Source organism: Daphnia carinata, chromosome 6, assembly GCF_022539665.2.
Source record: "Daphnia carinata strain CSIRO-1 chromosome 6, CSIRO_AGI_Dcar_HiC_V3, whole genome shotgun sequence".
Taxonomy (NCBI): Eukaryota; Metazoa; Arthropoda; class Branchiopoda; order Diplostraca; family Daphniidae; genus Daphnia; species Daphnia carinata.
In genome coordinates, this window is record NC_081336.1 from 2,840,758 (window position 1) to 2,857,109 (window position 16,352).

Below are 16,352 nucleotides of genomic sequence, written 5' to 3' on the forward strand. Positions count from 1 at the left end.
ACGAGTGACATGTAAATGCTCACGTAGGCTCGTCCAACTTATCGGGACAAACAGCTTCATCAGCAGGGCATCTTCCGAATGCGGCCGAGTATAAAAGGCGCAGAGAATGGACCGAAGAGCATATCATTTAGCTGTCTGATTTCTAGAGCTAACACTCCAACGCAACAATGGCTTCTTTCAAGCTCACTCGCTCCTCTTCAGTATCTTGGCTTTTGTCAGCGCCTACTCACAAGCAGTAAGATTAAAAATAGTCTGTCATTTTTCTCTTACTTACATTACAAATGGTTGTCGTGCTTGTTCGGTTATAGCCTGGAACAACTGTGACCACGGTTACTACTAGCGTTACTACCGTCTCGATGGACGATGAAAACCAATCCGACCTGCTGAGCTCTAGCGAGCGCAGCATCATCCGCAAGACTTGGGATCAGGCCAAGAAGGACGGTGATGTCGCTCCTAGGATTCTTTTCAGGTAAGAGTCATTTATCCTTTTCTTTTTCTCCCCTACAAATCTTGTCACTAGAAATCTAACATTTTAACATTTTAGCTTCATCAAGCCTCATCCAGATTACCAGAAGAAGTTCAGTAAATTCGCAAATGTTCCCCAAGCTGAACTCATGACCAACGGCAACTTCTTGGCTCAGGCCTACACCATCTTGGCTGGTTTGAACGTCATCATCCATTCCCTGTCCAGCCAAGAGTTGATGGCCAATCAGCTGAACGTTCTCGGTGGTGCCCATCAGCCCCGCGGAGTTACTCCTGCCATGTTCGAGGTTTGCTCATATTTTTTAGTTATTTGCTTGATTCGTTATTCGGTCACCATTTTGATTTACGATATTTCATTTTCCTTTCGCTTGAAAAAAAAAAAAGGAATTCGGTATCATCATCGAACAAGTGCTCGAAGAGGAGCTCGGAAGCAGTTTCAGCACGAAGGCCAGCCAAGCCTGGAAGAACGGAATCAACGCCCTGCTAATGGGCGTCTCCCGGACTCTCAAGTGAGTGGCATATCCTTTAAGAGAAAATGTTATTTCAGTAAGTCAGCACTTCAATTATAAATTGTGAATGGAATTTTAGATACCCCGAAGATTTGGCCGATTCTCAAACTAAGTTAAGCCCTCACCAAATCCGTGATGACCAAAGGAGCTGGGAAAACACGCGTGCTGGCCGCAATTCCACGGTCACTTCCATCTTCGTCAATTTGACCAGATAATCTAATATATGATCAGGTTGTCTTAACGAGAGTATTAATGTTGTTTTCACCTTTTGATTCGAAAAGCCTCTTCAAGGAGACTCCTCGCATGCAGAAATACTTCGCCAAGTTCGCCAACGTCCCTGTTGAATCATTGAAAAGCAACACAGAATTCAATAAGCAGGTGGCTCTCGTCGCTGATCGTTTGGACACCATGATCTCCGCTATGGATGACAAACTGCAATTTTTGGGCAACATCAACTACATGAGGTACACCCACACGGAACGTGGAATCCCTCGCGGACCTTGGGAGGTGAGTAATCAATCATAACACATCAGTTATTGTTCGTTGAAAATCGGATTGCAAACATCTATAATACTTGAATGTATGAATTTTCAGGATTTCGGCCGCCTCTTGATCGAATTCTTGACTGCCAAGGGAGTTTCTTCCGGTGATCTAGACTTGTGGAAGGGAACGTTGGCCGTCTTCCTGAATGGTATCGCACCCAAGAATTAGAACCCGTTTCCACGAGTACCAATCACTGGTAGCTCTTCTCTTTGAACTGGAAGGATGAAGACAAATAAATTTGGTTGTTTTGAGTTATGGTGCACCTAAAATACAACCAGAACGAATTGGCAACATTTCGATTGAATTAAATTTCTTTTTTACCAATCCTTTTACTATAAAAACTATTAAGCTGAACGTCTAAAAGTTGGCATTTTTAGAGGTTCAACCTTATATGCACACTGACTTCTGAGGAAAGGCAGCCAATCTTATCTCCACGCCAGACAATTTATTTGAAAGGCTACAACAGATTTGGTATTTCAAATCAACCAAAAATGTTGCACTGCACATTAAACATATGGAAACGCCAGATGACAAATATTAAAATGCGCCTCTTTTTTAAACAGAATTGCGAGCAACAACCAGCAGTTCAAAAACACGGTTGAGGCTTCATTCCAGTTATTGATTCATGGAAGAATAAAAATCTAATAACAAACGACCCAATCTGATGGCAAACACATGACCTCAGATTCACCTGCGATGGCCACCGTTTTCGTGACGGTAATCGAGTAAAACGAGTAACTGGTAACTGTTATCGACGTCAAGGAGTAGTCGAAAAACAATTTCCCTCTCAACTTCTTCCACCACATCGTGGTTGATGTCGGTACCTGACCGATGGACGAATCTTGAATCAAATTGTTTGACGAAGTCGTGACATCATCAAACGTATAGTCATTGCCTACGTTAGCAGACGAAAGTGCGTCATTGCCAAAACTGTAGTCATCCAACGTCAAGTCCAGTAACGGCAGGGCAGTTGATATGACTCTGCACAAAACCAAAAAAAGAAAAGTAAACAAATAAAAATGATGTTTACACATCCAAACAATTGCAAATAGAAAATGGCTTACTCTTCTGGCTGCGAAGGGTTTATATCAAATTGATTGCCTTCAGCATTATCCATATCATCTCGTTTGCGACGACAGAACGTTGTTTTGCCAGTATCGAAAACATTAATCGCTGCAACGCAAGATTGTATGGTGGTCAGAGTCACAGACGACGTGACAGTGAACACGGCCGTTTTAGTGAAACGATCTGAATAGAGGCCAGCGATCTTGCCGAAGAAAAAACGTGGTTCGTGCATCTGCTGATGGGCCAATGGCCGTCGGCCATTCGATCCTTTGATTCTTGAATTGACGTCCACAAATTCATGGCCGTTTATGAAGTCCACTGTAACGAAACTCGGATACAACTCATTTATCTAATTCAGAATTTTCAGCGAAAGGCTGTGTTAGACACGCATGGAACAAAATTAGGTTTAAAAAAAATATACCGACATCGGCATAATGACGATTAGTTGGCACGAAATGGCGAGATGCCTGAAGATAATCGTAGTAGATTGGCGGGCGATTATTAGCGACCGACGGCAGTGGAAATCGAGATGTATGCCAATGATGTCCGATCTGGTGATGGAATTGCTGAGAAACGGCAAAGACAGCCGATAGCAAAAGAAAAACGAATTCCATCTAGAACTTGAACGAATTAAAGTTAGTTATTGAATGCTTTAAGGAGATTATGCCTTAGTGAAGGAAACGTACCAGGAGGATTTGTACGAAATCAGGAGAACTGCTGGACAAGATGATGTTCTTGCAACTAGGGCTATTTCCGAAGCAGACACGGAACTATCATCCTTATATACCTGAATCGCAATACGTTCTTCTGTCGGGATATTCTTATATTTCATTATAAAGGCATTATTTTGATGAGAAATTACCTCATTTCATTGCACGCTGTCCTTCTGTTGCTTCTTTTGTTTTTTCCAGATCCGAAAAGAAAACACTCAAGTCGCCCTTTTTACGACGGAGGAAATCTGATGAAGCCAGAACATCTATAATTGGCCGTATCCTAAAATGCGCCTCGCACCGCCATCTGAATAAATATACAACAACAAAATATACACTAGATGAATATAAATTCGAACGATTATTCACGCAAAAATTACAAATCTTTTGAAATGTATTTTTTAAAACCTCATTATTCTACTGCTGTGTCGTATCGTTCTTGCCCATCAAAGAGCACCGGCTTTGATAAACGTACGGCAGGTGCAACAAGCCTTCAACGCTTACGGTAGTCAGGACATTTCGATAGATTACATTTCTGACACAATCGGCTTGCATAAAACCTCAACGTTGTGACGAGGGGCGATGAACTCGGACGACGGTTGGAACACGAAAAACAGGTATAAAGTTACGCTTTCTAACCTTAGCTAATAAATCTTCCACAGATAGGAGCGTTTCAATGCAATGGCGAGGAACAAATAGCAATGCGATGGCATCCGAGCGTAGGGCCCTCCCATAAATACGAATGATGGAGCACGACAAAGATTCAATCGGAAACAACTAAGAGGAATTCATTGTTCGATAATAAACAAGTTGGGTAATTCAATTATTGATTCTTCAGCACGAACGCTTTCGACCCTGGCATCGCAATTCAGTTTAATCACTTCGCGTTTTCCTAATTCAAACCTATTGATTCAACGCTTCATTATTTCATCACTAGATGGCTTGATAATGAACACAAACTCCTTTGACAGATGGCGTTTGTCAACGTAAAATTTCAAAATAAACGAGCCTCGTTCCAAATCGAGCGCAAATGACTATAGTGTGTCGCCTAATTACTAAAGTCAACACAAAACTCGCACACACGACACCCTTGCACAGTTAGGCCCCGACTACCCACACAATTGGCCACTATTCAAACTCCCTTCCAAACATGTGGCATACATCAATGAACAACGTGCCAACATTCGGCTGTCAGAAATGGATCAGCCTCGTTTACTCCGTTAACAAGCCTCGCCTGAAATCAATTAGAAACAAACATGCAAAAATCTGATTCCCCCTTTAAACATCTTGAGACAACAAGCCAAGAAAACTATCAGTACATTAACTCGCACGTAGTCCCAATATATCCCCCCCCCCATCATAAACCGTAATCTATTCACAGAAAATGCGTATTTTGACATAATCAACCAGCCCCACCCCTGCGGACATAATACGCGTGCCCTTTTTTCTGTGCTGGCGGACATCCATTAAAAATTAAAAACTGGAAAGAAAACAACAAAAATGAGCCCCGAGGATCGAGTTAATAACGGCCCGCGTGATCGAATTCAACGGGTCCTTCCAAATGGATTTCATCATCGGGTCTTGTAAAAAGCCGCCAAAACTCCACAAGAAAAAAAGAAAGAAAATGTCCGAAATTGCGGGTGTCGTAAAGAACGGCACGTAACACAACATGAGCAAAAACAAAAAAAAAAAAAAAAAAAAGAACCACATCCAAATGGACTTGTTTCTCAACTTATTACACATTCGTGCGGCGCGCTCTTCATATCACAATAAAAACAACGAAAAAAAAAAAAAACGAAACGGGACGCACATAGGAAAAAAAAACGACGTCACATATTTTTACGATCGTCCCGAAAGAGAGATGACGTGATTACACACGCGTCATGACCGAGTTTTCATCTTCTCTTCGTTAAGACAATGCCCTTCCCAATTATTTTACTACTAGTCCACAAAGCCAAAAAAAAAAAAAAAAAAAAATTCAAATTGAAATGTTTTTATTAGTTCGCTCGAGTGCGCACTCTGGCCGCTGGACGGGACACATCAAGAATGTCCCAACGTGATGTGGCGCTGACCCACCAGCTTTAAATAAATCCATCCCCACCCCCCTTGTATATAAAAGGCAATCAAAAAAAAAAAAATTTCTTCTCCATGGCGCGAGACGGATTATCAAAAAAAAAAGTTCAAAGGTCAGACCGTCCAATAGGCCATATAGACATGAGCGCAAAAAAAAAAAGAAGTCAAAACAAAAATATATTTTTTCAAAAATTCGTTTTTGTTTTATAGTCGAAGAAAAAAAGGATCGCCGTCTCTTTTATACTACGGGGAATGGAACATAGAAAAAAAAAGGAAAAGAAAAAAGGATAAGTTGTGTCGCCGACAGGCGCGGCAGTCGGCGACGACACATCAGATGATGATCAAGAGCGCTGACTAGCTCTTTAGTATTGGGAATAAAACGATGAGAAAAAGAGAAAAGGAAAATTTTCTTTTTAAAAAGGGAAAAATTATTTTTGCCGCAGATGCTTCTCTACCTGTAGCAACTCTCTCTCTCCCTTTTTTTTTATTATTATTATTATAGTATAACAAAAAAGAAAAAAAAAGGAAAAGTTGGCTTTTTTTTTTTCAACTTCCAAAGGGATTTTTCATCGTTCTCCTCCATCTTGTCGCTTCGTTTTTTTTTTGATGGTTTTATGACGGCAAGATTCTAAGAGTTTCCTCTTCTGTAATAATAATAATAATATTGCAATGAAGGGGAAGGTAAGGAGGGCGTTTCAATTTCCGACACACAATAACACACCGATGGACATGATTTTGTCTTCTTCCATCATTCGTTTTGTCTCACATAATCATTCCTTCCCCCTTTTATTTTTTTTACCTTCTTACCCTACTGTCCTTTAAAAAAAAAAAAAAAATCCAATCTCAAATGATGCCATTATTTGAGTTATAACACAAGACCAGCTCCTGTTAAAACACAGTAGTTATAAAAACATAAGAAGAGTAAAAGTGTTGAAAGATCTATTTTTGTATCTAACCCGCCCCTCCCACGTCAAATTGCATACCCTTTTTTTTTTTTTTTTATATATATTTAACAAGGGGGGGTAGAGAGGGAGAGAAACGAAAAATGAAATAAAATTAGAAAGGAGAAAAAAAAAATGGTTTGGTGGTGATGGAACAAGACGCAGCCCGACTGGTAATGGAGCACCTAATTGACGCAAGAAACTCAAACTATCCATTTCCTCAAATTTGACTAAGTTGAGTGGTGGTAGTGGGAGGGGGGGGGGATGTTTTTTTTTTTTTTTAACGTCGCCGGATGAGAAATTGAGTCTTGGTTCCTTTCGGACGCTACAGATGTTTCCGCCCATCTTTCTCTATGCCAAAAGGAAATACACGCAAGACAAGAACGAATAGATCCTTAGTCAAACAGTGAAGGCACTTTGAAAAAAATAAAATAAAATGCTATTTTTTTTTCTTTCCTAAAAGGGAAGTGAAATCAGTTTCCGGTATGCAAAACTCCCCCCTCCCAAAAAAAAAAAAAAAAAAAAAAGGATCTCATTTAAAATTCAATCAAAAGACCTTACAAATCATTTCCCCGGGAGAAAAACAAAACCCGCCATTTTTGAAAATTTTGCCTTGCGCTAGGGAATGATGGATCGTATGATACACACAATTCCCTTACCCCATTTTTTTTTTTGTTTCGTTTCCTATCTCTGTACATCATATCTCTATCTCAAATTGCAGCGTTACAATATGTTCCAGGAAAAAAAAATCCATTTCCCGAGTTTTCTGTTCACGATGTATAAAGAGAGTCTAGGGAGAAGGCGCTATCGTAAACACAAAAATAAGGAGGGGGGCACAGATGATGAGTTGGATAACAAGTTCAATTTACAATATATAAGCAATGCATAGCTAATATCTCGCATCACCCTATCCCCTCCGCTGCTGCCAAAGAGAAAAACGTATCTCTTAATGTAAAAACAAAACAAAACAGGATGCAGACAGTGATGGACGCTCGGCAGCTGTGACCGTTGCAACAACATTGAAGTCACACACACGAACGTTTGTGTTAAAGAAGGAAAAATTGAAATGATACAACAGCAACCGAAAAGAAAAACTGAATTAGCTCCTCGACGGAGCGAAAGCTTTCAAGAAATAAATCGTTAGCTGCTCGTCGTTCACCCAACGTTGTTTCACATCGGACTCTTTCGCTAAGTGGGTCTTTAACATGTTTTCATTTCGAAAAGAGATCTTTATTTTCCCTCTTCCGCCAGACCCATCCGGCTTCTGTGACGTCAAAGCGGAAGCTTGAGAGATAGAAAACGCAGCTCTTCTTACATTTTAAAAATACGAATTCTTACGGCGACACATTCCACAAACGAAAGAACGGCATCTCAAAAAAAAGGGAATGTCAAAGGCGGGCCCCTACCAATAACGCACGACAAATTTCCATTTTACAACACAAGTTCAAGAGAAAAAAAAAAAAAAAAAAAATCATAGGCGGCTACGAGATGACACACACTAGCCGCCAAAAACCCATCCGCAAAATGAAAAAGGAAAATCCATTAGTAGCGACGAATTGGTCTGTTGATATGTCGCCTTGTGTGCATTTTGATCGTTTTTTTTTTTTTTTCGGGTCGTGTTGTCTGTCGATATGAAAATGAGCCCTTGGAGAATTTGCATCCCCCTTCTCTATTTTTCATCGACAATAAACTTTTTTTTTTTTTTTTATTACACATCCCCCCCCCCCCACAAAAAAAAATGCGCGTTTACTTTTTAATGGATATATGGGACGCAGAAGCGTACACAACATCGGGGACCAATTGGAATCCCATAGGCCTACTTTCGATTTGAATTTCCCTCTTTTTCTTCTTCTTTTTTTTTTCGGCTGCGAATCACAAAGAAATCATTAGCGCAATTTGATGTCGGGCTCGCAAACAACAACACGGGGCGGCGGATTTGAAAAAAAAAAGAACCACCGCTGTTGGGCAACAAACTGAAGAAGAGGGGGGAAAAAGTGCGGAAAACACGCGCGAAATAAACACCTGAGAAATAAAAAAAAAAAAACGATGACGGTGGTCCTGACATTTTACAACCGGGCGAGTTTGACACGTCAACGACGTCTACACAACAACAACAACAACAAAAAATGTAAGCTAATAGCTCATAACATTTTAAATGATACATCATCATTTTTCCAAAAAAAAAAAGACAGGTGAAGCAAGGATGGCTTTGAAAATAGAGAAGAAAAAAAAATGATTAGCATACGACAGCGATATGTAGGCAGCGGCATTTTTTTGCTTCTGTCATCACCTGTGTCCCCCCCCCCCTGCCTTTCCTTATTTTTGGAGGCCAATGACATCATTCCTTTCTTTCGTCCTACAGTGACATCATAATTGAACCACCTGTCGGGACGAATATGTCCAAACATATCGGGACAACAATTTCCATTTGCATCTTCTTTTATTTTTGTTTTTTTTTAAAATAAATTCAGCGGCGTTTCTTTGACACACAAAAAAAAGCAGACGAAAATTTAGCGAACAAGGAAAAAAGAAAAAAAATTCTTGTGGGGATTATTTTTTCAAAAGACGCAATGATCGTGTGGGAGGAGCTTGCTATTCTCATTATGAATAAAGCCATATGGGGATAGCGGCGCAAAGTTAAAAGGTGGGAGGAGTCACCAGTCAAAAAAAAAAAAAAAAAAAAAAAAAAAGAACGGCCAAGACGGTATAGCCACAAGGAAGAAGGTTGGGCAATTTTTACAAAAAGAAATTTGAAAAAGTTTGTGTTTGTTTCCAAAGAATTCGAGTGGATTATTATTTTTCCTTTAACGTTTAACTATAGAGAAACACTGGACCTCCCACAGTTGTCGATTTCGTGTGACATTTCTAGCCCCCCTCCTTTTTTTTTTTCGTCCCGTCCTTTTTAAAACTCAATTCCCTAAGAAAAATGAAGAAAAAAAAAAGGCATAGGGGAAATCGAAATTGACATCATCCTATCAAATAAAAAAAAAAAAAAAAAAAGAATAGGAACGGCCTTATAAATTCGTCTTGGCCGTATGATGTAGATATAAAAAAAAAAAGGTGTACACATGTGTGTACATCATCATATACATAAGAGCATTAGATGATATGGCCCAATAAATCATCAGGCCATGTAAGGGGTTATGACGTGTCCGGCGGCCATATGACTGGAACCTTTTCTCTTTTTTTTTTTTTTTGGCTACTTCAAAAAACCCCACCATTACAATCGAAACGCCAATTTGTTAGAAAAAAAAAGCAAGTCCCCAATCCAAAAAAAACGAAAGATCCATTTTCAAATTGACGCCCACATCGTTTAAAGCTTTTCTGAGGATTCAAAACATGCCGCCCAGGGATCAAAACAACACAAAAAAAAAATGTCAGCGATATGAATCGGTTTTTAGTAAGAAGAATTCGAAGGAGGCCATGGATGACGTCACAAATGAATACGAAAGAGAAAAAGGATCACATCTTGTTTCTTTCTGCGGCCGCTGGTTCATCATGACCATCATCATACACGTCGTGGTCATTCCGTTATTTTCTCTTTTTCTTTCTGGCGTCTTGAAAATGCTTTTATTTATTTATAGCACCAGCAGAAAAACGCAAAAAAAAAAAAAAAAAGAAAATAGAGAGAGATGAAGGTTTGAGGGGGGGAGGACTACGAATAAATAATAATAAAGACACCACACCAACGAGAGTTATTGCGCTCCGGGATGTTTACGACGCAAACAGGGCGCGTCCCATCATTTCATCTACTTTTGGGCATATCATATAGAGAGAGAGAGACTCGACACAAATGAATTTCTAATTTGCATATTTTATGATTAGCCAAGCATTATTTAGAAATTAGTTAACGCTCCAAGCTATTTATGTTTTGTTTTTTATTCTAATTAAAAAAAAAAATTTGTTCAAACTGAAATTCCGCAAGAAGAAATTTCCAATTGAACAAGATTTTATTTTTCTTCAGAGTTCATTGTTGAGATGTGCCGAAAAATGTTTCACCTGGTCAGAAATTAAAAAGGATTTGAAAGAGAAAAAAAAAAAAAAATGAAATAGTACGCGTCCGACGCATAGACGCTAATGGATGTGTGAAGGGCTCGATACATTCCATCACGTATCCCAGGTGAGCAAAAGAAAAACATTAAAGAGTACCAAAATAGATCAAAGCGATCGCATTGATGATAGAACCGAGCAAATGCAAAACAAGGTAGCCGTTTTCGCACGTCCAACCCGGTACCGAAAATTCAAAGAGTCGGCGTATGTGTGTGTGTGTATTCAATAACGAAACAATAGGTGGATAGCGAACCATTGATCCATATCGAACGCGCATTCAAAATTCCTTAAAACTTAATTTTCCGAATTTAAGGGCGGCCTCCTAAAAAATACAAACGCGTTTCCGATATCCTGGAACACTAGCAGCCAATCATTGCAATGAATTTTTTGCTTTTCAATTTAAAGTCAAATTTTAGTCTGAACTTGGCCACCAGTCCGCAACATTGAGGATGTTGCCAACTCTTTTCCACACACAAAGAAAAACGAAATGCCAATACTTTAATAATCCGCACCGACAACAGGATGAGCCTTTAAGAAAAGAACTTTTGAGGCTAGCCAAGTTAACAACAACAAAAAATCAAAAAGTTTTCTTTTTTTTTCTTCTTCCAGCCAGTCCGTCAAGCGCCACCTTTATTCCTGAATTTTTTTGTTTCATTTAATCCGTTTTGCCGCCCCATTCTATTCTTCTTTTTTTTTTGCGCTCTCCAAGGAGAAAAGAATGTCTCATGAAAAAAAATAAAAATTCCCTGCAAAGTCGGACATATCCAGCCTCCGCTTTTTGGCTGGACATCGCCATACGTCCCCCCCCCCCCCAAAAAAAAAAAAAATTTGTTGAAGTCTAGTCTCCATTTTTAAAATAAAAAAAGGAAGAAGGGCGTGCCCAATAAACGTGTAACGGCTGGCTGATTTCTGTCGCCAAAAAATATAAAACAAAGTCAAAAGAAAAAGGTCAGAATGATCGATTGATTGCCTAATAATAACGTGTCATTTACACGAATTGTATTTTTATTTCACTCAACACATTTTTATTTGTTTTCTCTTGATCGTTGAGCAGACAAAAAAAAAATAATAAAAAAAAACTACAAGAAGCCTATCAAAAAAAATCCCCGTTCTCTACGATAACGGAAAGAGTTCGGGAAGTACGCCCCACTGAACATTTCATCGCATCCGTTCGCCTCGAAACCTTGGCCGAAATAACAAACGAAATTTCTCGAAGAAAAAAAGAAATCCAATGTTTTTCTTGGACTGATGCAGCGTGACCATTGTTGCTGTGACCAGTTGTCCAGCAACACACAAAAAAAAAAAATAAAGAGACACGGTGTGCAACTGGTTGGACAAGCCAACAGAGGCAGACACCATCATAAACAATCAAAGCGTGGCAATGGCCCGAAGAGACAACCGATCCAATTCCAAACAGTCCCAAACAGAGAGTCGGCACACAGTTTCCCACCGATCAATATTGAACTGCAACCTCTTTTTTCTTTTCTACCTAACCCCGACATGTTTGCGTTGGAGCAGTGCACGTCTCTCTCTCTGTTCCCAGCGTACATGCCGACAAGTGTCGGTAGCCGTGAAAGATTGACAGGTCACACAACTTGTTGGCTTTGACTTGTTTCGAAACGCAATTCGATTCGCGTGGAACATAAAAAAACAAAAACGCAAGAACGAATTGTGTTGTCGCAGTGTGTGTGTAGACAAGAAGAAGGCGGCTCGCGCCCGTGACCAATTTCGTTTCAACAGCTTGGAATAAAGCAAAATGTCTTCTAGAAATGTCAGCAAATATTGAATTTCTTTAGCGTTAATTTTTTTTTTTAAACTCAATGTTCAATCAATTGCGATCAACAGGAGAGCATGAATCAAAATGCCTTGTCTCTAATCAATTTCTTTTCAATTAGAAAAGAAAAGATGATTCCTTCAATTAACAACGTCAATTCTCAAAACAATCAAGCAGAAAAACAAATCTACTCTGGGAACTAAAGAAAAAAAATGAAGACATTTCAAAAACCCAATTATCCCAAAATTGAGTCACTATCCCCCCCCCCCATTTATTTTTTTTTCCAATCCAGTAGTATCTGCCATTTTGTTTTTTATTACTAAAGTCAGAACCATCCTTATATAGACATAATCCAGCCCTTCCAATGCGTATTGGCATTTCGAGAGAGATACACACTACCATCTCAAAAAAAAAACACAAAAAAAAAACTCAAAGTTCACACGCTCTTCGTCGATTGGTGCCTCCCAACTCAAACCATATCACAAACATATCCATAGAATGGAACGAAGGAAAAAAAAAAAGGAGGCGGAGTGCTGTTCCATACACACAACACGTACGCACAAGGAGCCCTTTATTTTTATTTTTTTTTTTTTTTTTCTCGGACTGTTGTCGGTTTCTGCGGCTGAGGCGGCGGCTTTCGAGACACAACTTGTAACCGACTGCATCGGAGTAAATAGTACGACTTTGCCTATTAAACAAGACCCTCTCTCTCTCTCTCTATGACCGAACGGTTTGATGGGAGCAAAGAACAACATGCCAACCACTAAACAAGATACGGGACAAAAAAAAAGGGAGAAGAGGGGACAGTGTACACACCCACCATATCTAACGTGAGAAAAAGGAAAATACGAAGAGAAGCTGTCAAACAAGAGCTGCACGCTCGGCCTTGTTTGGCTACGCTCTGAAAGATTTTACGAGGTAAGGTCCTCTTCTTCGATGCGGTTTTTTCTTTCTTTCGATGGATTGGATAGAAAAAAAGGAGGCACAATATTGTGCGCATCACTTCAAACCGTGCCCTTGTTTTTAACCCTCAATCGATACGCACACAAGAGAAACAACCCGACACAAGAGAACTTCCACGGCTAACCCAATAAAATTCAAAAAGATGGGAAAACACTCGAAAAAAGAAGGTCCCGAAATTGTCAAAGCGCATCCATTGGATCCGATAGGGCCATATCGATATGAATTTCATCCTCACAAAAAAAAAAAAAAAAAAAAAAAAGAATAAGATGTTCCTTCAAGGCTCTACGCACTTAGGACATGGGAAATGGCGCTAAATTTTTGAATTTTCGAAAGAAAAAAAAAAAAAAAAAGAAAAGAAAATTGAGTGTTTATGGTCTTGCGAGCCGTGGGAAACGTTATGTTAAATAAGGAGCCCTGCGGTCATGAATATTTTTCCAGCAAAAATGCTGAGCTACCACATCTCGTATCGAGAAGATGTTTAGTGCGCTCTAAAAGAGCAACTGCTCTTTTCGAATTAAGACAATCAAGCCAACACTTTTTCGAGCGTTATCTCCGTCTAAACGCCTTGCGCAACAGCGTGAGTAGCTTTTCGAAAGAGAGGGAGGGAGATGAGGCGGTATTAGACAAAGTAGTTGTTGCGAGCAAGTATGCTACGAGAGAAATAACAAATGATGAAACAGATAGACACGCAGAAACAACAACAAAGTTTAAGAGACTCGAAGAAGTCCATCGAGTGTCCACACACTTGAACAAATAAAAATGGAAGATACCAGAGTGCGTGTGTGTATGCTACTTGAACAACTTTCAAGGCAAAAAGCAAATCCGAGTATATAACACCCTCTTCAGCAGCAAGCAGAAATGAATGCCGACAAGACCCCGACTGCCGACTCTTATGCACATATTGGGCAAAACAGAATGAGAGGGGCATAAGATGATGTATACGTCACCTTTGAACCTTTTTGTCGGCACTTTGCCGACATGAAAAAAAATGCCTCATTACTAAATGAATAATCCAAACATGTAACAAAACTCTTTTGCCTCACAAAAAATGTTTGATTACAAAAAAAAATTTTTTTAGTCAAGTTGGGGAATCGAACGTCAGACGTCGAAACGCTCCGCAAAAAAAAAAAAAACAATAAGGACGCCGGAACACTTGAACATCCATTACGAGACTCTTGCTAGAGGCACATGTCTCTTTGTTTCCAAAATCTCAAAAGTAGTTTTGCTGTCTAAAAAAAAAACACGCATCGCAATTAAGAGCAAGTAAAGACAAGAGAGAGACAGCTGCAACGGCGCACGGCGCCAAATCCACCCGTCGCCCCAAAGCCCGGACTAGAAGGAAACAGACCTCGATTTGTCCCCCCCCCCCGCCTTCCTTACTGCCCAAGGGAGGAAAAGTAATGCTCTATATATATGTACATATCTCGCATCTAATTTATATATCTGATGACAATCTGCCCATTGTATATTGTGCACTGTAGAGCGATTTGCCTTCTTTCCAGCTTGACTCTCTGCAGCTATGTCCACGAATTAGATCAAATCTCGGATTTTTCCTAGACTCATCAAGATGTTGAAAGCACAAGCCCGTCGCCGAGAAACAAAAAAAAAAGAACTTACGAGTATATCATCTGATGACGCCAAAAAAAAAAGAATGTTGAAGATAAACATCAATATAGTCTATGAATATCAAATGAAAGCAGCTCGAAAGAAAGGAGGGGGGGGATAAAAATGGCTGCTGTGTGACCGAACTGATTGGTCCCGCTGTCGTTTAACTGCCCTTTTTTTGCGACCATTTTATTTCCATGAGACGTTATGGCCGTGTTGCTACAAGAAAGGGAGGGCGCAGTGCGCAAGGCCCCCTTTTTACACGCACAGATAAGGATCGAGCTTTGATTGGCTGCGCTAGCCTTAGCCCAGCAAAACTGTTAGCGCAGGGGGAGGGAGTAGGAAAAACGCTTTTGAATAATACGGCCGTGCACCCACATCGGGCAAAAACGGTAGTAAATAGTACAGCTTTAATGAGCTACACAAAAAGAGGGGTGGAAAAAGAGAAACTGATTGCGAGGCGAACGACGCTCGCGCACAGTTTATATCTCCAATGGCCAATCTGCCGTAATGGCCGGGCAATGTGTCTATCATGTCAGAAGCAAGCATTGTTGTCATTGACGCGTTTAATTTACGACACACTGTTTAGCTTTGTTTCCACATCCACAAGCAGCTCTTCTTTCTTTTTATCTATGCCCAGGCTTTTGTTCACCCATCGTGTTATGTTACCCTACTAGATAGTGCATTAAATGGGGAGTTTACTAGAGTATTAGATGGCAATAGACTAAGGGCACGAAGAGATAGATGTATATATTATATAGTGTGTACATACAGTAGGGTGGTCGCTGAGCAGTCGCAAATGTCTGCGAGAGGATATCCGACGACCAAACGAAGCCATTATTCATGGTCTGTGTGTGTGTGTGGGTGGCTGGAAATCTACGGGGTGTCCCGTTCGACACATAAAACAGTTTGGCCTTTTCGCGCCTTGTCCAATTTTTTGTCTTCTCTAAAGTTGTTGACCTGCATGTAAAAATGAGAAGAAAGGAAATCGAATGAGCTGGATATCAAAGTCAAATCATTTAATGGTGAAGACGCAATTGATACTTGTGGATGAACTGAGTTACGAAGGAATGAACTTGTGGCAGTTAGACATTTGATAAAATTACTTTTACAGAATTCAGAAAGCATTTGTTGAGTAACTTGTTATCTGTAATGAGAAGCATGTTCAAGGTCGTCCAACTTTTTGGGGCTCACTCCTCCACCCAATGGACCACAAAAATGTTGGGACCCTTTCTACCATTGTGTCTCCACAGCAAAAAAAAAAAAGTTAAAGAAGAAGAGAAAATAAAAAAAACCAATATTACCTCTGGAATGTGGAGCCAAGCCCACCAACATTCTGGGAGTTTTATAACAGGACACACACTCAATTGGAAACCGAACACCGCGAAGAACTGATGGACAATGAGACAATGATCGTTCCTTTGTTTCTAGAACGATGATTCCCTCCAATTATTTCCGATTAGCTAATTCGACGTTGCAATATTTCACTTCATTCTTTTTAAAAATATAATTAATTGTTAATTAAATTTTAAAAAACATATCAATAATTTCAGGAAATCGTTAAAATTAAACAAATAATTATTAAAAATGAATTAGCTTCTTGGATCTCAGAATAAAGTAATCAATCAAAATCAAC

The 16,352-nt window shown here is 39.7% G+C and overlaps 2 protein-coding genes across 3 annotated transcripts; one reads left to right on the forward strand and one right to left on the reverse strand.

The window, feature by feature from the left end:
- The first annotated feature begins 167 nt into the window (after positions 1-167).
- LOC130690320 (uncharacterized) lies at positions 168-1,725 on the forward strand. Its single transcript, XM_059495553.1, is given in 8 exon segments — positions 168-185; positions 188-235; positions 309-469; positions 545-770; positions 868-992; positions 1,072-1,194; positions 1,274-1,499; positions 1,587-1,725. Coding segments are annotated over 8 exon segments (1,044 nt in total). The 3' UTR covers positions 1,704-1,725.
- A 315-nt stretch (positions 1,726-2,040) lies between these two features.
- LOC130690327 (uncharacterized) lies at positions 2,041-16,108 on the reverse strand. Of its 2 annotated transcripts, none has more exons than XM_057513336.2 (7): positions 16,021-16,108; positions 15,489-15,676; positions 3,463-3,617; positions 3,287-3,407; positions 3,026-3,214; positions 2,600-2,949; positions 2,041-2,516 (listed from the first exon to the last, which is right to left on the reverse strand). In XM_057513336.2, exons 5-7 carry the CDS (start codon positions 3,212-3,214, stop codon positions 2,177-2,179), a joined length of 879 nt encoding a protein of 292 aa, XP_057369319.1. In that variant the 5' UTR covers positions 3,287-3,407; positions 3,463-3,617; positions 15,489-15,676; positions 16,021-16,108; the 3' UTR covers positions 2,041-2,176. The 2 variants fall into 2 exon arrangements, with proteins under 2 accessions (XP_057369319.1, XP_057369317.1); XM_057513334.2 differs by having other exon boundaries at positions 3,026-3,220.
- Positions 16,109-16,352: the final 244 nt, after the last annotated feature.

Coding starts and splice junctions, on each gene's coding strand:
- LOC130690327 (XM_057513336.2), bottom strand. CDS start 3,214: ATGGAATTCGTTTTTCTTTTGCTATCGGCTGTCTTTGCCGTTTCTCAG. Junction 2,950..3,025: donor CTAATCGTCATTATGCCGAT/GTCGGTATATTT, acceptor ATTCTGAATTAG/ATAAATGAGTTGTATCCGAG. Junction 2,517..2,599: donor AACCCTTCGCAGCCAGAAGA/GTAAGCCATTTT, acceptor GGTTTTGTGCAG/AGTCATATCAACTGCCCTGC.